This window comes from Anticarsia gemmatalis, chromosome 27 (genome assembly GCF_050436995.1).
Source record: "Anticarsia gemmatalis isolate Benzon Research Colony breed Stoneville strain chromosome 27, ilAntGemm2 primary, whole genome shotgun sequence".
In the NCBI taxonomy this organism is placed as follows: Eukaryota; Metazoa; Arthropoda; class Insecta; order Lepidoptera; family Erebidae; genus Anticarsia; species Anticarsia gemmatalis.
This window is the reverse complement of record NC_134771.1, coordinates 2,461,678-2,487,578: the sequence shown is the minus strand read 5'-3', so window position 1 is coordinate 2,487,578 and position 25,901 is coordinate 2,461,678. Positions and strand designations below refer to the sequence as shown.

The window sequence follows — 25,901 nt, the reverse complement described above, 5'->3', positions numbered from 1 at the left end:
GAGATTAGCGCGTTCAAACAAACAAACTCTTCAGCTTTATAATATTAGTATAGATTAGTATAGATTTCATAGATTACTGTCCCACTGCTGGGCCTAGCGGTATTTCAGCGGTACCCAATGAGACTAGGAGCTCCAACATAGTTGGGAGAAAGGCAAGACTATTGAAGCCAGCCATAGGCCTCTTCTACGAATGAGAATGGGGTGAAAGAAGTTGAGATGGAAATTTTAAGGACTAAGAGGTGTTTGAAGGAGGGCTTAAATCCTCTTTTTTTCATGTACAGTGAATAGAGAGGGAGTAGAATACTGATACTAAGAGCAGTGGTCACTTATATATTTTTACAGGGTTTGATTCTGATTTGAGTGAACTTTTACCTCAATGATTTTACCTCGTATGTCTGTTGAGTGAATGAGAGGAAATCATGCGGTAAAAATAATCCGGATATATCTGCACACGAATTTACTCCTAAACCTGTTTAAATCGCAATAAAAAATAGCGAAAATATACCTAGAAAAAGTATCGCCAAAAAAATCGCGTAGATTCGCGAAAATTCTCGAAATTTCGATAAAATGACGTCCTTCTTGTTATGTTTAGAATGATGAATTAACTAACTATAAACCAATAATGACCTAATAATATAGTTGAGGAAGCACCGTCGTGAATCATTGGAGTCATTGACCTTAGACCATAGACAATTTCCGCGAATTTCCATTAATTGCCAGTTGCGACATGATTGTATGACTTTCATAATATTTCTTTATGAAACTAAAAACAATACAACGGGACAATTTTTTTCACTATCAGGTAACTCATGGGTAGGTTATTTCTATGTATTTATATTTCTATTCAATTTCTTTAATCTTTTAAAGGACAATTTTGGCTACGACATAAATTATACAAAACATATTTTTGTTTTGACTTATATATATGTATGTAACAGATCGATTACAAGGATTTTGTAAATTCGGATGCGAAATTCTTCATCTTGTAGCCTTAGTTGATAATGGTAAAATCTATTCTTTTCTTTATTACATTGTTAAAATACTTTATTAAAACTACACCTGTATTTTTTTGTTATTCAGGTATCTTATCATTAACCTAATATCAAGGATATTTTACCCCGAAAGCCTTCAGTTTCTTAACTGTTCTTATAATACGCTAAAATCGGGATCATTTACGCGCCTTGCAAAAAAAAATTTGGCGTAAAAAACCTTAACGTTTATTTTAAAGGTTTGCTTGTACTAAAGCTTAACGCGTTTCGTTTACCGGTAAATACAACTGACCATCTCACCTGTTCTTAATTAAATAATAAAATGTATCAAGATCTACATTTATGAGTTTATAATCACCAATATTAGCATACAAACGACGTATCTCATTTCAAAAATAAAACTGGATTTTTGTTTTTGCAATTACAATAGTATTCGCGAAATGTGTCGACATTTAAAAATAGAACGCGGCTAATTCGAATATTTGGCAATAAATTGTTTTTTTTAATAATGTTGCTGTTACTGCTAAAAAATGTTGCCATAAGCGAAAAAAGAGTCTTAGCAGAAAAAGAGGTTGGAAAAATCACAAAAATGCGACCGGGAAGTGAATGCTGGGCGATAAGACGGGCCGGTTCCTTCCACCGTCCCACGTGGTGGGTCAACGGCTGCCCCACTGCGCACCGGGGTCGCTGAACCGAGCACACCACACGCATACTATCAGAAACCACGCACACATACTTCTAACAAGTCTTACACACACATACACACTAGCTTGTACATACATGCGCATCGCACGCACACATACAAACAGCATGCTTATGCGCAACGCAGATGGGGCGTCAACGAGTACAGGTGACTAATTGTATGTACCTTTTAAAACCTTTTTACGATTGTCGTACTGGCAATTGTTTTTCAATGTATGTCTTTTGAATTAGGAGTGTAAAAAAAAGAAAAAAGCATGCCTTGAAATTTTTTTCGCATGTGTTTCTTTTTTCAAAAAGTGCGTTGTTTGATTTTATTGTTTAAAAATACGCATTTAAAAGCCTTGAAAGATATTTTTTGATGTATACGCATAATTATTTTGTTTAATGTAAACTTTCATTTAGTTGCGAAATACCTGACAACTGTAAAACGAATTTAACAGTCATCAAAAAAATCTACTCACACATACATATGTACCTAAATAATATCACGCCTTTCTCCCATAAGGGTAGCCAGAGACCAAAGAACACTTGATACGATCCTTACAAACTTCCTTTGCCTCATTCACATCCATACATCTTGTCAAAAATCTTTTTTTTTTACAATCGACATTATTTCCACTGGCAACCCTAAACTAGGCTGAACACGCCACCAGACAGTGTTTTGGCGCGTAAAAACATTACGTCATAACAGTATTCTAAATTCAAATTTTAAGAAACAAAAATACGATTGCCAAAACCGTGCCTAATGGTACATTTCTATTTTTAAAAGTAAATTTTGTTTGTAGAAATCTATGGTTTTCCGGATTTAGAATGAGTAATCATGTTGCTCACATTGCTGCTATTGCTGTCCCACTGCTGGGTAAAGAGACTCTTACCTAGCAGTACAACATCGTGATCTTCTTCTTATCGTATGGTTAGTGGTCAACCTAGTGTCAAAGTTGTTCAAGCCGCCCGAAGGCCTTTGACGTGGCTAATTTAATTGACAACAACCGGGACCGACTTTTAACGTACCCTCCGAAGCACGGAGACGCCCAGCTCAAATACCACTATGCGGTCACCCATCTATGGAATGACCGCGTCAAGGTTTGCTTAGTCCACAGATCGTTTACCGACCGGTGAGCGCAACTGGCTATGGGCGCTATAACATCGTGATGAAACATTACATGCTTGCCTCTTTAAAACAGTTCTTGAAGGAATGCAGTCCCCAACCCGCACTTGGAAAGCGTGGTGGACTCAAGGCCTAACCCCTCGTTACGGGAGGAGACCCTTGCCCTGAAGGGGAACAGTAATGGGTTAAAAAAAAACAAATACACGCGAAGCCGCAAGGGTATACTAGTATGTAATATTAGATAGTCATGCAAACTATCAAATATTTAAAATATGACTAATATGACTCAGTAATTCTATGAGATCACTATAATAAATAAATGCGTGATCGATTAGTTGCAAATATGGTAATGGCCGTAAAAAGTAACCATAGATTTATCTATTGATTGATTTTACTATATGATTATCTATTAGTCTGTGGTTTAAAAAAAAAACAAAAAATCCTACTTATATTCATGCGAAATTGTATAAGGATGTTTCTTACTGTTTTACAAAAAAACTACTGAATAGATTTTAGTGAAATTTGGTACACAGATAGATTATAACCTGTTTTAATACATTTTACTACAAGAAATCTCTCTATGCGGTCACAGGCAAAATCTATTGTGTTAAGTATAGCTTCAGCATGCAAGATTTATCAAGACTTCAGTTGTATATCCAAAATAAAGTAGCTGTATCATACAGGCCACCCTCAGCTGAATAAGACTTCACCGGTGTTCTAAATACAAAATTTCGTATAACTCCGTCAGTCACAAACCTTGCCTACAGGGCTTTCTACTAAGTTGTTCGACTATAGTTGTACAATATGTCATATTTTTTCCAAGAATATAAGCCGTCGGACCCGTACGAATATAACGAATGACAAAAAGGAAAATATATAATTTAAATAGTTTTATTAATTCTTAGTATAATTTTGAAGATTTTTAAAGCTATTATAAGTATACGAAAACTTCAGGTAAGACAATGTCTTGCAAAAAGGTCAGGTGCTACTCGTAACCGGCGGTCCTGTATGACAACATGTATGTATGTGAATGAAGCAAGGGAAGTTTGTAAGTACCAAGTGGCGTTCTTTGGCCTCTGCCTACCCCTATGGAATGAGAGTGATTTCATGTATGTAACCAAATATTTATCTCAAATGGGAATCAAACCCAAATTTGTAATAATATCAAAATACGTTAATATAGAAACATTTTTATTCTAACACTCACACGAGCCTCTCGAATATAGAGTAAAGTTTATGTGAGTTCATTAAAATTAGGGGTTGCCGCCCTTAAGGCCATTCCACCACGGGTTGAGGACCTTATGCGTTAAAAATATTATATTGATCTTGATTGATGAAGTAGAATTTGAATATGGAGGCTTTGTGGGGTATAGGTCGGTGAACGATGGGGTTAAGTGACCTTTACCACGGATAGTATATAGATGGGTGACCGTTTAGTGTTATTTGAGATATAGGTAACGATATGATGTGTGAGAGTAAAGTTATTAGTATTAAACCTTAGGATAGTTAAAGATGGTATTTTTAGTGATTTGTTCCTTTACTTTTTTTTACACAGGGTGGAAAAATCTGGGATGAAAAATATTCTATACGTGAATCCAGGTTATAAACTATCTGTGAGCCAAATTTCATCAAAATTCGTTTAGTGGTTTTTGCGTGAAAGAGTAACAAACATACATTATCACAAACTTTCGCATTTATAATATTGATTTCATAGTAATTTTTGGCTTAGAGTACACAATTTAAAACTGCAAAAAAAGTAAAATTTGTCTTATGAAATAATTTTACTTGACTAAGAAATTACCTAAATCACTAATTACCTTAATCATCAATTAAAATTACGAAATTAAAACCTAATTTAATTGCAAAATTAACAATATTTCATGTTTAGATTAGGCTTCGAATTACAGCTGACAGTTTCAAAAATGCGCGCGTGAAAAGCAATATGGCGGATTGAATGTGCAGAAAAAAATGCTTACTTTTTAAAATTAACATAGATTCGGTAGGATTCGGCATATTTCGGCTAAACTCGGCGGTCGCCGATCAGTCATTGAACCCTATCAACTATACTGACCTATACTTTTTCACTATGTTTTGCGCTATGAAAATAATATTCGTATAGAAAAATAGTTAAGTGTGATGTACTGTGGATTGTGAGGTCTTGGGATCGATTCTCGGGTACGAAAATGATCTATCAACGCTTTTGCAATTTTTTTATGAAATATTCCCAATAGTAGTCTGGAGTTTGGAAATGTGTATAATAAAAAAAATCCGCAATTTTAGGTCTTAAGTTTGAATCCCGGGTCAGTCAATTTAATGTGATGATAAAATTTTTCAGACTGTTGGGATATTCTCAATAGTAGTCCGGAGTTTGTTAACGTGCCCGGTATATGGCAATAGGCTCGCCCCCTATTACATGGGACTAACATTGTTAATGGCTGAAATATGGATGTTTAATATGTATGTATGTAACTTACGCCTTGTTCTCATAGAGGTAGACAGACTACTCAAAACTGAGACGAATAATCTATAGTATCAAATATTTTTGTATGGACAAAAAAATTGCCATGGTTTTTTCATTATTATTATGTAATTATTTATTTCGAGGGCCTTAGCCCATAATGATTATATCCGGATTTACTTGCCTAATGTTGTTTTAATCGCTACAATTTTTATTTCTGTTCAATAACCTTTTTGATGAAAAATATGACGCAACAAATTTTTGCTGACTGAAAAAAGCTTGAAACTGTCCCACTGCTGGGCAAGGGACTCCTCCCATAATGAGGGAGGGGTTAGGCCTTGAGTCCACCACGCTAGCAAAGTGCGGGTTGGGGTCTTTGGATACCTTCAAGAACTGTTCTAAAGAACTCTCAGGCATGCAAGGTTACATCACGATGTTTCCTTCACCGTTGAAGCAAGTGATGATTATTTCTAATACACACATAACTTCGAAAAGTCAATGGTGTATTAGAAATAGTGTTACTTTGGGGTAAAATAAATGTTGGCCGATTCTCAGACCTACTCAATATGCTCACAAAATTTCATGAGAATCGGTCAAGCTGTTTCGGAGGAGTACGGTAACGAAAACTGTGACGCGAGAATTTTATATATTAGATATAGGTATTCGAGCCTATGACAACATAAAATATATAATAAATTCACGAGAGTTCGTTGGTTTGTCACAACGTGGTAGGCATCACGTTTCGAAAGGTGAATGACTTGTATAGATAACATAGAGGTACTGCGGTTTTTCAACGATAAAATTTGCGGGCCTTTGATAAAAAATTTCAAAAGTTTACTGTCATAGTTACTGATGAAAAGAACTATATTTTCCACATGAATATTTTTTGAAGAACCATTCCTTCAAAAATATGTATATATCTATCTTTTTCAGCCCATTGCATTTACGGCGCAGTGGTTTAGGTCCCCGTTACCATTGCGTCAAGAGGTCGTGGGTTCGATTCCCATACGAAATAATTATTTATGCGATCTACAAATAATTGTTTCGGGGCTGGTTGTACTTTGTGTCCGTTGTTTATATGTTTGTAAAAATAACTACGACACAAGAGCAATTCTTAGTGAACTATATTCTAACGTTTTTGATAGCTTTTAAAAGTTATTGCTTTAAACCATCGTTTGATTTGTATTTAGTTGATTTTGATGATGAGTACTTAGGTTATATCAATGATATTCAAATCTAGTACTTTATTAAAAACCTAATTTCCAAATCTAGACCTATTTATTGCTAGAATAATCCACGGCTCAGTGATTCACCCCAATTTCATAGGTCATTCCACTATTTCTAGTTGCTGTTATATAAATTTGAATGTGTAGGTGAATGGTCGGTCAATGCACGGCCTTCGGGGGCTTGGCCTTGGTGCGGGTTCGACTCCCAGCTGACGTCACGAGGGGGTGACGAGACTTGAGGTGTTTGAACCCGGAAATTTTTCACATCGTACTTTCGGTACGAGAAAATCGTTTGGGGTTTTGCTTTTTTTGTTGTCTTGTGACGTTTTTCTACCGCGGTAAAGAGTACATTGAGTTTTCTTTCAAGGAAAGTATTTTACACTTCTGGAAGTAAAAGGGTTTAAGTCTTATTATATTGATATAACGGCAAATTTCACCACTTTTAAATAAACACTGGTTAATTTAACAAATGTAATTTTGACAGTTGTTTCATTCATTTATTCCCACTTTATTCATAAGATACGTAATCAGACACTTATCTATAAGTCTTAAAAAAGCCTTTAATATTAGTCATACGAAAGATTGTCTCAAATTGCATAATATTTGTAATAACGACATTTATTTATAAAAAAATTCGACATATTTTTCCAAAAATATCTATTACCTATACCTACTTAACAACCTACCCCCTTGTCAAAAAATTTTGATTATATACCTAAGGGTGTATGTATATAAGGAGGTCATTGAACCATTTAGAGCAATGACTTGTAAATTCTGACAAGTCACCGTTCGAAGTCAGTATGTAACTTCGGGTACTTATTTCAGAATGGTTCTCTAGTGTCAAAATTGTTCAAGCAAAAGTCAAAACAGTTTTTGATGGAAACAAATCAATAATAAGTTGTTTTATTCTTTCAAGAACTGTTAAAAACTTTAAGGCATTGGTTTCATTATGATGTTTTCCTTCACCGTTAGAACAAGTGATGATTATTTCTAATGCATGCATCATATTGCAATGTCTTGCAAAAAGGTCAGGTGCTACTCGTAACCGGCGGTCCTGTATGACAACTTGTATGTATGTGAATGAGGCAAGGGAAGTTTGTAAGGATCGTACCAAGTGGCGTTCTTTGGTCTCTGCCTACCCCTATGGGAAAAAGCGCGTGATATGAGGTATGTAGGTACATAACTTGGAAAAGTCATTGGTGTAAATTTTTAAAATCCTAAATCGCTTGAGCAGGAGATGCTACGAAAACCTAACGAGCGAAATATTTCAAAACTCACTTTTTTATTGTTAGGCCTAACTCTGAGTCATATTGGCCATTAATATACTAACAATTGCCCGTGACTTGGCCTGTATTCATTAAGTCATTTAGCCCGGTCCCCTAGTAACACAGCTTAATGATAAATTGCTCTAAAAAGGTGAAAGTTTATACAAATCGGTACAGCAGTTTATGAGATTAGGTAAAAGTTGTTTTTTGTTGTAGTCTCAGAAAGTTTTACTTTTTTTAGAGAAATGTATTTTTTTCCAACAAATAGGTACCTATATGCTTTTGGGAATTTTATAATATTGTAGTAGTAAATTCATTTTTAATGTTTTTACCAGTAGTTCAAATATAACTGTTTTGTACTATGAAAAGAAACCTTTTACGATTTTCATAGACAAAAAAACTCAATTTTTATTTTTAGTAATTTTTCGTTATTTTATATTCAGAATTCAAACGTTAAGCATAGACTAGTAGCTCTAGGCCACATCGCTTTAACACTAAGTTCGTTGACCTCTAAGAAATTCTGCCTAGTAGAGAATTTAACGTTTTTGATTTATTTCTAGAAGTTATTAAGTGAAATATTTTAATTAACACATTTCTTGTTAAGTATTCATTATAATTTAGTTTCCTTTTTAATTATACAGTTGGTGTTTAATGATAGAAGAAATTAAATTATTAAAGTTGCTGTCAAAAATGGATATTTTAGTACGATTTCAGGATTATTTTATAGAAAATTTTAATTTACATACTTCAAAACGGATTTCAAAGAATATATTTTTAAAATACTTAATATTTTTTCTTGTTGAAAAATCTGGGAATACAGCATCCTCAATATTTATTAAAATTACTATTCCTACATACTTATCCAGTTTAAATTACCGAAAAAATAATAACCTTACATTTGCATTAAAAAAAACAACAAAAAATAAAAACCATTTCCTCATTTAAAAAAAAAATCACCGCAAAAAAATTCGCGATACGAATTTTCCCGGCAAACACCCTACACAGTCTTCCTTAAAAATATAACAGAGTAAAAAAATAGCGAAGAAACACAACATGAACCGTCGCGCGGTCGTTCGTTGACCCCACAATTTTGGCAGTCATCGACCCGGCCAGTGAACCGCTTATTTATAATGTGCGAGCGAGAGAGCGAGTGACGTCACCTACTATCGCCATTGACAATTGCATCATGATGATTCGGTTTTAAAAACTTTGTATGATTTTTTAATAAAGCAAATTTTTGTTTTATTTTTTTTTAAACAATTTTTTTTTTGGGATTAAAAATCTGACTGTTAGATTTTGACAGTTATTTTTTTGAAAATGGAATACTGTATTGGGTTCATATTAATTGCAAGTTGTGTTAGGTCTGGAATATTTATAAACTTTTTTTTGGATTAAAAAATCAAAATGTCACTTTGACAGTCTTTTTGAATTTAAATTCAGAAAGCCAGTTTTTGACAGTTATTTTTTGAGAATTTAAGTGTTGGTTTGTGGTTATATTTTCCAAGTTGTGTTAAGTCTGGATTTCTGGTAAGTTAGTTCGATACCCGTTTTTATTTTCTGACAATTACTTGTACAATTACTTACGATATTTATTTCTTCTTTTATAATAACAATAATGTAACAATGTCTTCGATTTCCTCATTTATCGCGAATAAACAGTTATTTATTGACTAAGTTACGTTTATATAAGAAATGTAGATAAAGATGATTTATTTTTATAACACATACTTCACACTTCAATAAGAATTACTCCTCATTTTATATCAATAAAAGTATTACACACACTCGACCAGTATGGTGGACTCAAGGCCTAAACTCTCTGTCATTCTGGGAGGAGACCTTTTCCCAGCAGTGGGACAATTCATAAAAAAATACATCACAATATATACTCATATTAGTAGAAATTATCCTCAATTTGCTTTTGAGATTTTCCCAAACTATGTCTGACATGGAATTCGAACCTTGTAAGTCTTGTAAAGCCTAAAAAAACATTATTATGATTCATTATTTCAATGTACGTAATACTTTAGTATAATGTTGACAAATATTCTATTTATCAGTCTACCAAACAGAGGTCGATGACCTTACATAACAAGTCTTTACTTGCTACTATTGCCTTATACTATACTTGCCCGTGACTTCGTTTGAAATAATTTCTTGAGGTAAAAACTATCCTATGTGTTAATCTAAGCTATAAACTATCTGTATATCAAATTTTAACAAAATCTATTGGGTAGTTTTTGCGTGAAATAGTAACAAAGTTATATGCATACATGCTTATATAAATTCGCTTGCTACTAATATTACAAATGCGAAAGTATGAGAGGATGGATGTATGTATGTTTGTTACTCTTTCACGAAAAAACTACTGAACGGATTTTAATGAAATTTGGTACAGAGATAGATTATAACCTAGATTAACACATAGGATCTTTTTATCATGAAATACCTTTTTACGCGGACGAATTCGGGAGCGTAAGCTAATATTATGTCTGTTTCAAGTACGTTTGAAACTCTCTCATGAGAAAACTACAGGATGGATTTTAATAGAATTTGGTACACTGATAGATTAACATATAAACTACGTGTCATCCCGGAAAATTGTTTCACACGAACGGTATAAAGACCAGAATCTGCAGAAATAATAGGAAATGATCTTATGTCATAAAATTCCATATTATTATCCTCAACAGCAAAATTTAGGTCGTACTTACGTGTTTGAATTACTAGTAAACATGGTCAATTACTCATGGCCAAAAGTGTGCCATTGGCCTAGAAAAATAACTGCGATTTTAACATTAATTAAGTTGTTACTTAGAATTGTTAATGTACAACAGGAAAAGTGGATCTTCCTGTAGATTTACCCCAAATTGTTGCAACTGGGGTATTTTTTACCTTGAAACCCTCTCCCTCATTATGGGAGGAGAGTTCAGGAGAGCCTTGCCTAGCAATGGGACAGTTATAGGATATTTTTTTGGCTGTCAATTAGTACAGAAGTCGCCGAAACTACTGAGCGTAGAAAGTTGAAATTTGATATTAAGATTCCCTTAGGAAGTGGAGAGGATCACTAACCCCCGGTTTCTGAGGTACATTTAGCGGTAGTTTATCTAATCAATAGCGTTTTAACTCATATAAAAAATGCTATTGAATAGCTTAAACTACCGCTAAATGTACTCAGAAACCGAGGGTACGAGAAGATTTTTGGAAATTTCACCCCAAAGGAGGTGAAATCCGTAAATAAGAAATTGACAATAAAATCTCAAATAACTTTTGTATTGGTTTTATAAATCAATGGTTATTCTGATCCTACAATTATCACAGTGTGGGGCAAAGCCCTTGCTTTTCCCTTTAAACGAGCGACAGTTGTAACCGGAGGTTTTCATAGGTATTTTCAATTGTCAGGTCGTTGATCCCGCGAACACTTGACGGCTGTAACTCTGGTTTGAAACTGACAGCTGACCTAAGGTTAGCGGGAGTTCCCAATTATTTAGAAGAATATTTTTATTACATACAAACATACATACATAAAATCACGCATTTTGCATATAGAGGTAAAGAGACTAGAAAAGAAGCATATTTTTATTAATTATTTGTCAAATTCTATAGTAATTTAAAGCTAAAGATGATAGTAATATAAAACGACTTGAATATTTCCCAAATATCGTGTCTTAAAGTCCAATATGGGATAAATATTTTTTAGTACAAATATGTATGTCTTACACCGTACCTAGTGGCGTTATTTAGTATCTGCCTATCCTTAAAGCCAAAAAGCGTGATAATATGTATGTGTGTGTAATTAGGAAAGTTTGAACACAATTTGAAGTCTACCTGAAAAACGTTTTCAGGTGAATAAATATCGTTAAAAGAGTACCTAAACAGCGCTTTATCTAATAGATTATATCAAATTGAATGAATAATAGCGTTGAAGCCTTAAAATCAATATGAAAGCATACCAAAAGAATTCATTCACATTCATAACCAAAAATATCATGGCTGCCGCTAATAAAATTCTACGCAACGAGTTTCCGGGTTCAATAAATTATATATCCAAATTACACAGGGAATATCCGATCAATATAACCCAAATCTATTATTATAACAAACAAACAAACATGATATTAACAATAGAAACTTAATTTTCCAAGCTTTTTACCAAAACATATCTCGGGATTAACAACCTTCAACAAAGAGCAACGCACTTCAAACCAGACATCGGGAAATACCTTTGAAAACAACGCCATCTCGTATCAAGTAGAAGTACTAAAGGTCAAATACGTAGGGGTTAATGAACCGTGACTGAATTGCCCTATCATGTAAGATTGTATGACTATTTTTGGTAATGTATGGAGCGATATTTGAATAGCGAAAAAATTTTTTTTGAATGAGATTGTTAAAGACGCGCCCACTCGAGATAAGATATTGTTTGTAGATTATTTTAAATCTGGCAACACGTAGTTTAAATCAAGCGTGTCACGGTATTTCAGTGACGTCATAGGACGCCATATTACCTATTTGATGTTGTGAACTAAATTAGATATGAGGTTATGCTCATATTACTAACAGTACTACACAATTTGCCTCTAAAAATACTGAATAAACAAATCTAATGTATGAAAAACTTATCAGTTAGCACAAAAATGAATATTATAGGTTATTTTTCCCACAATCTATCTAGCAAAATGCCGGAAAACTGTAAATGTACGAATTAATTAACAAAAACATTCAACATTATTATAATCGGTCGAAACGACTTCAAATACCAACTTATACCATCCATTATCTTGATATAACACACACAGTCACAAAAAATCACTACAACAGCACACTGAACTTAGAAAACTCTAGAAACCTCGAATTCTATGAAACAAATCAAAATAGTAAGCGAAATTAAAACACTGCCATCTATTGTTGAACGGCGGTACTAAAGTTCAATTGCCAAACTGCGGTGACTGACCCCAACGCGAGCTTATCGTACTATAATAATATGACGCATATATTTTTTCCATCAAGGAAACTCAGTACATTAATAGTACATATTTATATACATAAAACGTCATTGTTTTACGCAAAATTTGTAAACAGAACGTAATTTTATCTCAATTTGCAAAGGTCGTTGAAAACATCGGGAAGAATTTGACAAAAATATATCGCTGTCCTTTTCTTTTGTTTGGGGATAGTGTTGCTGTCTCTTTCTACAGGACAGAGACCTTATGAGTGGATAATGAAGGCATAGTCAACTATGACCAAATTAATGTTGATTGTTCTGTAAGTGTTTTGAGAAGACTCTTTAGGAATGAGAGATGGGTCGATGACACAATAAAGTATAGGTCTTGGCTAAAATTGGTTGCGTGAACGGAAGGGTTTTGCCCAGCAGTGGGAAAGAGGTAGGAATGTAACCCATTACTATCCCACTGCTGGGCAACAGTCTCATATGATGCTGGTCAAGTATTTGATTGGCTTAGAATCCATTTAAGAAGTATTTTAATAACCTATTAAGTGTGGAAGATCTCATCATAGTGTTTTCTTTCACCGTTGAAACAAATTCAGCTTCTATAAATAACATATAATACTACATAAGACTCGGAAGATTAATTCCTTGCCTTAGGTTTAAAACTTTTACCTTCAAAGACTATTTTAAACTACTGTGACTTCTATCAAGTATGCTTAGTTATTTTCAAAGTTGGTAAGATTAAGACTTAAGTATTGAACTACCACGGTTTCTGAGGTACATTTAGCGGTAGTTTATCTATTCAATAGCATTAAACCTCATACAAAAAAAATGCTATTGAATAGATAAACTACCGCTAAACGTACTCAGAAACCGGGGGTTAGACTCTAAGATGAACACTAACCATATGAAAAGTTTCCCTCAAAATTTCACTCTAGCAGTCTGTAGATTTCAGGCTAAGTTAGCTAGAATCGTTTGTGTTATAGCCTCTCTCAGGCCTTACTAGACAAATATGTAGACAAACAAATTATAATTACTAATGTGTTAGTAATGTAAACGGCACCTGTTTAGTTGCATGTCTTCACGATTTGAAGAGATTGCCAATTGCTACTACTGACTTCAAATAACTAAATAATTATAATTCATCTGAAGAAAAATCCTAAAGTATAACGTGTGTGTTTTAAAAAGTGAAGCTGTAAAAGTTAAGAAAATAAAAGTGGATTTTCATCCCCTATTTTAACCTTTTAGGGGTGGATTACAAAAAAATCCTTTCTTTGCGGGTGCCTACATTATAAATGGCATCCTTTGTCTAAATTTTATGTTTCTAATTTCTATAGTTTAGGCTGTGCGATTTATTATCAGTCAGTCAGGTCAAGTCATTTTATACGTATCGATGTAGCAATAAGCCAATGTGTAGAAGACATAAAATATTGAATAGCAGAGTATAACCTCTTACTAAAGGCTTTCAAGACTGTTTTTTTCTTGTAAGAAGTCTAGGTACTTCTCAAAGACTACATATATCAAATGAATTAGAAAATTCCGTAGGCGGCATTACACTCTTTCTCAAAAAATACACTGATACAACGTATAATTTCTATACAATACTTGTATGATTTATTGCTAGTACATAATTGATGGGTTTTTAAATACATATGTATTTTTTGTTACATTCTAATAGTTATATACGACTAGGTGACCCGCGCAACTTTGCTTGCGTCACTTAAGAGAGAATCTTTACTAATTGGTCATAATTTTCCCCGTTTTTGTAACATTTTTTACTGGTACTCTGCTCCTATTGGTCGTAGCGTGATGATATATAGCCTATAGCCTTCTTCAATAAAAGGGCTATCTAACACTTAAAAAATTGTTCAAATCGGACCAGTAGTTCCTGAGATTAGCGCGTTCAAACGAACGAACAATCAAACAAACAAACTCTTCAGCTTTATAATGTAGCTTTATATTAGTATAGATTATAATTTGAGGTATTGGTAGGTATACTGTAGATGTGGGTGGTAAACTATACGATTATTTTTTTTACTGTAACTTTTTATTGTAAAGAGAGTATACAGTTTTGCCTAGGGTTATATTAAACTAGCTGATACGTGCGGCTACGCTCGCGTACATAGATTCATTGACATAAGTTTAGCTGCTAAAGAGTTGTTTCTTGATGAAAATTAGCCTATGCTTGATCTCGTTTTCGATTCCCGGGTTGGTCAAAGTGCTATTTTCAAATTTATGTTAGATTATTATCAATAGTAACCCATAGTTTAGCATCGTGGCCGGTATTTGGCAATAGATTCCCTATAACATGGGACTAATATTGTAAATCGCAAACCTCAGGTAAATTTCATATACCTCTGTCTACACCTTCCGGCAACACGAGCGTGATGTTATGTATGTATGTATTACAAACCTTATATATTTCAAAACAAGTCAACTTACAGTTCACAATTAAACTAATGTGTCATTTAATCGCTCACCTATTGTTTTAACTTTATATATGTTATCGTGTACAATTGGACATACTACATTGTGTTCTTAGTAACAAAGGTATAGAAATATAAATAAATTGCATTCGGTCACTGTACGATTATCTAGGCTATGCATTTACCGATAAAAAAATATGACATAACGAAGATGGTCGGTCGGTGACCTAGCGTAGTGTAACGGCGTGTAACGCCATCTCTTATCGAGTTATGTAACTAACACTAATTAGTTTTACTAACATTTTTTTATTACCTTTACAATTACTGATTAATATTTTTATATTTAATGATGTATCAAAACTGTATTTTTAACACGAATAATACGTAATTAACATAGATTACATTTTATAGTTTTGGCTACTCGATAAGAGATGGCGCTGCCAGTCTTTCTCTTTTCATACAAAATTGCTCTAATTGAACCAACTAGCGCATAAATATTAATTAATACATAAAACAAGTTGGTTATGCGTCTATTACATGTTATGAAATCGTATTCAAGACGGTTACCTAATGGCTTGCCGCCTGGCTTTGCACGTAACGAGCTGGCTATCCCCTCTCGTCTGTCCAAGGTTAGATTCAAAGAGGAATACAAAAAAGGGTCTTAAAGTGTGTTTTACAAAAGATTTTTGTATTAAAATCACGTGAGGCCGTATTAGGAGGAACAGTCTTTAAAGAGTCCCTTTTCGCGAAGGGTTTTTTGTTCGAAGACAGGATTTATTAAATTAGAATAAGAGTAGAATGCTATTGGATAAGGAATTTTGATTTTCAATTTGTTTGTTTTAAAATCTAATACTGAAGTTAAGTTATTTATTTTTAGTTCGGAAATTAAAATGATTAAAAAGTTATACATTTTTGCGTCCCCTTGTTTTACTTTTACGGCTAAGCTGCTGAACCGATTTCGATAAAATTTCACAAAACGATAGTTTCATTTATCCTTATAATAGAAAAAATCGAGTATATTTGTTTTCGAATGAAAGATCCGATTAAATAGTATCTGTTATTATAATATGATATGATGAAAGTCAATGAAAGAAAAATATCCGGTAAAAATATTAGGTATTTTCTTATCAATATCGTGATAAGATGTCTGCATAGTTATATTATTTATCTGTATTTCGTAGTAGTCAAAACAATGTCTCATTTTGTTGACAAAACAATAATAAGAATTAAATAAATATAACACTAATATAAGAAAAAATAATATTTTCTATCGTTGTATAAGTTTTAAAGCATAACCTTTCCCCCAATCCGGGAGGAGACCCATGGCGTTCTCTGGTCTCTGCCTACCTCTATGGAGAGAAGGCGTGATTTTATGTACATATGGACAGATTATAAAAAAATAACAACCAAGAAACCAAAAAAAAAATTAAATGTACACAGATAAAAAAAATGTACGACCTTTTAAAAAAACTACTTAAAAAAAACAATTCATTTCAATTCAAGAAAGTAATGCGACGGTCATTGTTACGTAATAAGGACTATCTAGAAATGTCTAGTTTAGTAATACTACATTCGTATGCGTCGCGGCGTCTGTACTGTGTGTGTGTGAAAAAATTCTAGTGAAATTCTCTTGCTAGGACTTTTGTATTATTAGATGTGTTGTCTGTGTGAAGGATGAAATAATCTATACTTCTATACTAATATTATAAATGCGAAAGTAACTCAGCCTCTCTGTCTGTCTGTTACTCAATCACGCCTAAACTACTGAACCAATTTGCATGAAATTTGGTATGGAGATATTTTGATACCCGAGAAAGGACATAGGCTACTTTTATCCCGGGAAAATGATGTATTCCCAAGAGAAAATGGCGGATTCTCATGCAATTTTGTGAGCACCTTTAACTGCCAGGTCAGGTCATATTATTGAAAGAAAATGGCTCACTAAACTATAAATATCTAGCCATATAGCAGCAAATATATTTTATATGAGAAGTAAAGTTAGTAAAAAGATGAAATCCTTAATAATATTTTTAGATAAAATGATGTGAATGAGGCAAGGGAAGTTTGTAAGGATCAAATTCTTTAGATTCGGCCTACCCGGAAAAAAGGCGTTATATTATGTATGTATGTATGTATTGGTTACTAAGGAACGTAATCAAATTGTAAGACAGTATTATCATATTGATTTGGCGTTCCCACAAACTTTATTGATAACAATAATCTTCATATATTTACAAATTGTTTTTATATATCGTCATCGTACATAGCAACAACTATATTTGGATTACTCATTGTTTATTAAAGCGTATACGCGTAATGGCGTCTTATAAATGGGAAGTTCTTTCGAGATTATTCTAGATTCTTCTATAATTTTGAAGGATATACACGAGGTAAACGACGATTGGCGCGGTCATTCCATAGATGGGTGACCGCATAGTGGTATTTGAACTGGGTGTCTCCGTGCTTCGGAGGGCACGTAAAAAGTCGGTCCCAGTTGTTGTAAGTTAAGATAACTGTCGTTAAGCCACGTCAAAGGCTTCAGGCAGCTTGAACAACTTTGACACTAGGTTGACCACTAACCATACGATAAGAAGAAAAAGTTAATACTTATTTTACTGTATTGCATTCTCTATTACAACTTATTTTGTACTAGCTGACCCGCGCAACTTCGCTAGCGTCACATAAGAGAGAATGGGTCATAATTTTCCCCGTTTTTGTAACATTTTTTACTGATACTCTGCTCCTGTTGGTAGTAGCGTGATGTTATATAGCCTATAGCCTTCCTCGATAAATGGGCTATCTAACAGTGAAATTTTTCAAATCGGACCAGTAGTTCCTGAGATTAGCGCGTTCAAACAAACAAACCCTTCAGCTAATATTAGTAAGTATAGATTTAATTCGTGTCGTTTTCCTTAACTCGGCTTGCATTTAATTATGCGTATGATTCATATTCGTTTCCACTGAACACTTTCTAATTTAAAATATGGAAAGATGCGTATTTCGTAATGTTTGGACATTCTTTTAGTTGGTTTCCTGTCCCAATTTAAAGACAACACCTGCACTAAGAATGATTTCTGTCTCGGGGACTTTTACACACATACAAACGGACAAAATACAACTAGTCTCGAAACAATTATTTGTGTGATCCACAAATCATTGTTTCGAGCCTCGAGATCCACAAACAGGCAATGTTACTTTCTACCATTAAAATAAATAAAACTATTGTTTTGTTTCATTTCATCAAAATCGGTTCAGCAGTTCAGTGTGGAAACAAACCTATAACCTGCCGCAATGATAACGGCGTGGCGACCTTAAACGTCAGACAGACAGTCATCAAATACACCCTAATTTTGAAGCAAATTGTCAAAAACAAAACATAATTTGACCCCAAACAGACGAGGTCAAACAGGTCACAGCCTGACACGTTTTGGGCTAGCTCTCGTACGGCCCTAATCTGACCTCGCGACCTTGAATTCAGGTTCAATCGGATTCGAGGTCAAACTGTTACTTCCGCCCCAGTTCGTGAATTTCAGGAATGAGATATATCTTTCACGTACAGAGGATATCATTTATTGAGCATTCTTTATTTTGGTATAAATTGGCATCTCCTACGCAAGTGGTCGACGGTTCGAACCCGAGACAACACAGCAATGACTTTTCCAAGTTATGTGTGTATTAGAAATAATTATCACTTGTTCCAACGGTGAAGGAAAGCATCGTGATGCAACCTTGCATGCCTGAGAGTTCTTTAGAACAGTTTTTGAAGACATACAAAGTCCCCAACCCGCACTTAGCCAGCGTGGTGGACTCAAAGCCTAAATCCTCCCTCATTACGGGAGGAGACCCTTGCCCAGCAGTGGGACAGTTAAATTTATTATGCTGAAAATGTTTGCTACAGGAAAATATACTACAAAGTCTTCCTTTACTTCCACAACTCTTAGAAAACAATGTAATTCTGAACAAAATGTTTTATTTAACCAGTCTTTTGTCTATTTGTCTCATAACAATACTCGCGTCAGTTAACTGTACTTTTACAGTTCAGAAGAAAAACTAACTATACAGTTATGTATTTCTTGGTAAGCTATGAAATTGTTCAAAATAACTACCTTTTGAAACAAGTAATACTAACATTATTTTCTTATAAATTCATAAAATTACATCCTTATTCCCATAAAGATAGGCAGAGACTAAGAACGCCAATTATTACGATTCTTACAAATTTTTCTCGTCTCATTCACATCGATAGACATACATATATAATATAATATATATTTTTTTGTTTATAGTACATATTAAGAAGTAGCCAAAAATCACAAAAAAAATGTAAAATACACATTCATTTATTTTTACAGTCACTCTTAAAAAGTGACACTATTTGGCCCTTTTACAAGTCACATCAAAAATATAGCCACAACAAAATATTTTCAAGACAATGCATTTACAAACTCTGTCACAACGCAAAGTACAAACTCAAAACCAATCATACACCCTTACAAATAAGGTTTACAATCGATTTATTTAGTAAGTTAGTTAAGAAATAGGTCAGTACTTGTTTGAGCCCTACATATTTATTTCTGTTGCGTGCTTTAGCGCCTCACACACGCTATGTTGCAATGTTCACGTAAAATGTATTTTCTTACTAACTAAGAAACTACTAGTATAGAAAAATACCTTTTATTGATAATCACGGTAAAGTAAAACATCGTGATGAAACATTGCATGCCTAAATTGTTTATTACATTTCTTAAGGTAGAATCCCTAACCCGAACTTGGCCAGCGTGGTGGACTCAAGGCTCAACTCTACCCTCATTCTAGGAGAAAATCTTTGCCTAGCAGTAGGAAAGTATTGTATTATGATTATTTAAACGATCAGAAAGTTAAGCTTCTGTAATTTTTAGTTTATAGATGGGTGACCGACCGCAAGTAAGTGATTAAACTGTTGGTCTCCAAGTTTCAAAATGTTTGTAGCTATTTTAATCTCAGTCATTGTTGATTTAAGACTGTAAGCAATAATTTAAAGGCATTTGGTATTAAACAACTTTAAACTACATCGAAAAATACGCAAATCTTGCCCCTTTTTATAAAACTCACACAGCTTTCGTAATTTGTATGAGTTATCTGTTATTCAGTTGGGAGGGAGAGATCCTGTTTTTAATAAATAGGACACGCAAAAGTATACATTGCTTGAACTATAAAAGCTTTTATAACTGACCCCTTCGAATCTTCAACTAAAGGAAATTGCAAGAACGCTTTCCAAGCGCCACGTGGCCCGAAAATAGGTCACCCATTATCTTTGGACAATTTAAATATACCCGTCTCTTTCTATCCATTGTAACGCAGTAGGTGGGAGAGAGAGGAGCATAGTTATGTCCCCTTGTAATTCGATAGTTTGGTATTGTTGCTGAGGTTAGATGTCAGTGTGTTTCCTGGCTGTCATGTTTTAAGTACTTATGAAAGTAGTTGATTTGACAGTTATTTTTGACAGTTTTTCGCATTGTTTTCGCACTTTTATCTTGTATATAAATCTTTTTACCGAGTAAATATATTCATTTACAAATCTCCTATTTACATAAGCCACAGCCACAAACTATAGCAAAACCTTTTTACTATAAAAATGAGTCTGTTTTTTATTTAACAAAATACTAGACGTTTCCGTGATTCACCCATTCTGTTTACAATCTACAACATGTTATTTTTGGCATGGCAACCGTTTAAAACTGATACACACGAGTAAAAAATATATTTTTAGTTTCTAAATTAACTAGACATTGTTTTGTTCATTGTTACTTATTTTATTTTCTTACTATATTATTGTAAGAGCACTGATAGCCGGGTTATTTAAGTTGCAACTCCCACGCTTGTGGTCGAGGGTTCGTACCCGAGGCAACACACCAATGACTTTTCGAAGTTATGTGTGTATTAGAAATAATTATCACTTGTTCCAACGGTGAAGGAAAACATCATGATGCAATCTTGCATGCTTGAGAGTTCTTTAGATCAGTTCTTGAAGGTATGCAGAATCCCCAACCCGCAATTGGCCAGCGTGGTGGACTCAAGGCCTAATTTCTCCCTCATTCCGGGAGAAGACCCAGTAGTGCGACATTAATGGGTTAAATTTATTATTATTATTAACATTTTTTTCCTACATATAAAAAATATATTTAAATATATTAATTATAAAGTACCAATTATGTGTGTAACCACAAACGTTAACGATAACTGCTATCTATGTACTGATAAAACCAAGTTTCCAACTAAATGTTCCTTAAAGCTGTTCAAATATTATATTACGGGAATTTCTGACCTATATTTATATAATAATTCTATGAAAAACGTAAACGTAAGACTCTGTCAAAGATCAAATAAAAAAATTGTATTTCTATAGACTGACAATTTAGTAGAGATTCTTGAAATAAACACATTACTTAGATTATTATGAATAATAATGTGTATTTACAAAATAAAGTACCTAAATCAAGTAGACCACTGGCTGAATACGTGTATCAGTCAATGAGTCCACCAAGCTGGCCAAATAAGGGTTGAGGACTTTGCATACCTTCAAGAACTGTTCTAAAGAACCCTCAGGCCTTGAGTTGCATCACGATGTTTTCCTTCACCTTTGGAACGAGTGATAATTATTTCTAATACACACATAACTTGGAAAAGTCATTCGTGAGTTGTCTCGGGTTCGAACCTGCAACCACTTGCATGTAAGGTGCAAGTTAAACTACTAGGCTTTTAATAATAATAAAATATGTTTGTTTGTCACCAGTGAGCCAGCATCTCACCGCTCTAATGATTTCGTCTCATAGTTATAAAGGGTCAGTACTTTAAAAATTGTTTAGTTACTAAGATAATACTTAATATATTATTATGTGTCTATGAATGACAGGAAAGAATTGGCTAAATATGATTAAATAATATAGCGAGCTTGTTGCCATGTACAGAAATGGTAACTATTTGGGGAAAAAAGCTATAATGGGATTTTTTATTTACCTATAATATTGTTAGTGTATTTTTCTTTAAATTCCGGGTTATTAAGAATAATTTATGTTGCTACAAAGTAGAAAAGAGACCATTTATAAAACTTAAGTAGGTTTGTTCAACATTACATTCGAATAGTCATTCTAGGTACTTTAAAAACGTTGACGCATAACAAAAATTCATTGTTATTGAAGATAAAACTAAACAAATATCCTTGTTATTACATTTTTGTATGTTTGTGCAAATTTTATATAACGCGTTCGTCACTTTACAATTTATCGACAAACAATTTCCGATAAAGAATAATTCGTAAACAAAAACATGCCTAAAGTATTTAATATTGTTAAAAATTTAACAATTGTTGATTATATTTTTAATAACTTTAAAATTATTAATAATATTTGGTTTCCGTCGATGTTCGAGCCACTCTGATGTCATATTAATAAAATAATTCATTATTTTTTATTATACGTAGTTATTTGTCTTAATAAAATAAAATTGCATAATAATAATTATTTTATAACGTAATAACACTTTCTACATTATTAAATAACTTTTAATTGTTGTTGGGAAGTTTTAAAAATGTCTAATTTTAAACATAAACATCACATAACAGCTTATTCCATTAGCTAGCTACCGTAACCAATTTAAAAGTTTATAACGAAACAAACAGTTATTTTTACCGTTAACGGCCATTTTCACATGCAAAATCACGGCGTTTAATTGCATAATGAGTACTAATTAGATTTAAAATAAACAATTTACAAAAAAAAATGTTAAGAATATTTGCCGCCAAAACGATCGCCGTGTTGTGTCAACGCTATAGAAAAAAAAAGCCGAACTGTCAAACCTCGGAATCATTCCATTCTGCCTAATTTTTTTTTCACTGCACAACACACACCACAGATAACACAACACTAGCACTGAATTTTTTTTAGTTTTTTTAGTACGCGCCGAATTTGTAAGGACCCGCTCACACCGAGATGTTGCAAGCGGGCCATCGGGGGAACAACTAGGAAATGAATACAGCCGTAAGCACACCACACCGAGTGAGCCACACATAACGTCTCGACGCGCACCAGTGTGTGTGCAATGCATACGTTTTGACAGCATGTGGAACTTATTTATAGGCCTATCGTTATTTAAACATTTTCAAACGAAAATATCCCAAAAAATAATATCTCATATCCCGTATTACTTGTACTGTACACTAAAATTCTCATTAGACTCTAATAAGCCCGTAAAAAGATAACATCTCAAGAACAATTAAAGAATTTTTAATCAAAATAAAAGATCTAAAATGACAGATTAAAAATCTGAGACATAGCGGTTTGAAGAGAAAAATGTTACGCTGCTAAATCACAACAACCGTTATTACATAACAGTCGGGGGGAGCGAGAGGGGGATAGTTTTTGTACGTGCTAAAAAAAGACGGAGCTATGAGGTTGTGTAACGCAACACAGTGAAAGCTCACACGTACTTTCTTTATACATCGACTAACGCTCTTGTGCGTGTGCTATATACAAGTGCAAGTGTGTGCGCTTCTTTACATTTTTGAATTCGAACGAAAGAGCGTAAGTGTCGGGATGGATTTTTCAAAATGGACTCTTCTTTTTAAAAATATGGAGTGTAATTTTCAACGCTAGGGATGGAACTTTAAGGTTGATTTTCGTGATGCATCGCTGGCACACGGCAGCTTTTTGAAGGGGTTCAATGACACACGGTTTGGCACGTTCCTTAGGCCTACCGATTTTTTCAAATGTACTGCAGAGTATGCTGAAAACACCACAAAAGAAGTGATATTTCCACAGAACTAAAACTAGGGCATGCGTACTTTGTGTTATGGCATTTTTAATCGATTTTCCTCGAAACTAGAATAAACTTTAGAGTTTTGAACTAGCGGAATTCTCTTGCAATAAAACATTCCGTTTATGATTCGTTTGTAGCGAGAATTGACCGAAAATGAGGACATGCGTGATAGGCAATAACTCATCAATGATAAAGTGTCGCTACCCGACGGTAGATGGCGTTGTAATTAATTTTACTGCGCCATTTAAATGATTGGCCAATTTGTTTTGTATGAATAAAAAGAGCCGTTATTTGTATTAATGAAAATACGCAACAGTATATTTGTGTGTTGTCTTGCTGTTTCATTGAAATATTTGACGTGAACAATGCATAAATAAATCGTAAAATGATTCAATATGTTTCAATCGTACGATCAAATTGAATTTAATATAAAACACACACCTGCGTATTTAAGATACAAGTAATTACTAATTACGAAATCCTAAAAATAAAATGAATGTTTGTCTCAAAATAGATGTTTTACTGTAAAATTGCTGTTGCATCACAGCAGAGGAAGTGAAATAACAGTCATAATATTTATATATCTATCCCTTTCCGGCGGTATGGCGTCATCTTTGTCGCACGCAGAGGGTTCCACGTTTGAAAAGATGTACTGAGTGGAGTGTTGCCGTCTCGCTCGCACTAGTGGGGTGTTGTATATTGCTGGTATGTTCGTGCAAGGCAACGGAGTGCATTGACCTGTCCTTGTTGCGTTTGTGTGTAGCCTTGCTTTACAGTTATACAGTGTTTTGTATGTGTGGTATATGCATCGTAAGGATCGAGTCACACTTCGTACATTTTGTAGCGAGTATTTTAATTATTATGTTAATTTTTTACAAACCCTTGTTGCAAAGTTTTGTTGGTTGTATTCTCGGTAACTTACCTGGAAGAAAAAAGAGATTTGTTAGTTCAAATGTTACATTTAAATACATAGTTTAATTACACTAGATAGTAATAAATAGTGGTATGCTGTAGTGTATGACTGCCTCAGTGGCGCAGTGGTTTAGGTCGCCACGCCGATACCACTGCAACGGGAGGTCGTGGGTTCGATTCCCACACGGGACAATTATTTGTGCGATCCACAAATAATTGTTTCGGGTCTGGTTGTGCTTTGTGTCCGTTGTTTGTATGTTTGTAAAAGTCCCCGCGACACAAGAGCAATTCTTAGTGCGGGAGTTGTTTAAAAAAAAAATTAAAAAAATTAAAAAAATTAAATATTAATGAAAAAGCGAGTAAATTTAGTTTGTACAGTATTATTTAAATCAAGGACATTTTAATATCTGAATATCTATACTAAACGATTTCAATAACAACTTTACTCGGTCAGAAATCAGTAATAAAATGTAAAATAACACTTTTAAAAATATTCAGAATAAAAATATACCGAACCCACTACCAAACTACTACAGAACCAGTATAAAACGTATCAAGAAAAACCTGAAAACGGCCTAACCGCTACGCTTATAAAAAAGCGTTGCGTCAGACCGTATAAAAAATGTCTGCCATCGTCAACGGAGGCATTACATCACTGCGCGCTAGTGTGTGCGTCAGACATGCACACACATAATTATGTGTACACGTGCACAATACACGTGTGCAGTGTGCAGTTGTGTGTGTGAGGCCTAATCTTTTGTGGAATGCGGGCTTCATACAAGGTACTTTTTTAACGCTGAAAAGGGAAAATCTTTGACTGCCACAGAACACCCTTTCCGTTTTTACTTTTTAAATTTTTAAAAAGCGAATGGATTCGCGCGGTTTTTTTTTGACGTTAATTAGAGCGGGATTTTTTTTGCTTTTAGTTTATTAGTGAAAATGTTTTTTTTTAAATATAGCGTTTTAATTACGTGTCGTTGAGATTTTAGTAAAATTCTGATGAAGTTTTTTTTGGGCTATGAAGATAGTTCAATGTAATTATGGGCATGAACTTAAATTCAATATTTGAAATAA

At 33.8% G+C, this 25,901-nt stretch overlaps 2 protein-coding genes across 7 annotated transcripts in view; both read right to left on the bottom strand.

Moving 5' to 3' along the window:
• The window catches only part of Hr3 (nuclear hormone receptor 3 ROR-beta), a 138,461-nt gene that overhangs the window by 35,956 nt on the left and 76,604 nt on the right, over positions 1-25,901 (bottom strand). For 2 of the 6 annotated variants that reach the window (XM_076131876.1, XM_076131877.1), the window contains exon 1: positions 22,957-23,133. The exons of the other annotated variants lie outside the window; for them this stretch is intronic. The gene's annotated coding sequence lies outside the window, so the exon portion shown is untranslated. Of the gene's footprint in view, positions 1-22,956; positions 23,134-25,901 lie in introns of those variants that run through there. 6 annotated transcript variants of the gene reach the window in all.
• The window catches only part of LOC142984344 (uncharacterized), a 61,566-nt gene continuing 60,288 nt past the window's right edge, over positions 24,624-25,901 (bottom strand). Inside the window, exon 2 of the mRNA XM_076131883.1 lies at positions 24,624-24,837. Within this exon, the coding sequence (XP_075987998.1) occupies positions 24,788-24,837 (50 nt within the window). The 3' untranslated portion in view covers positions 24,624-24,787. The remainder of the gene's footprint in view (positions 24,838-25,901) is intronic.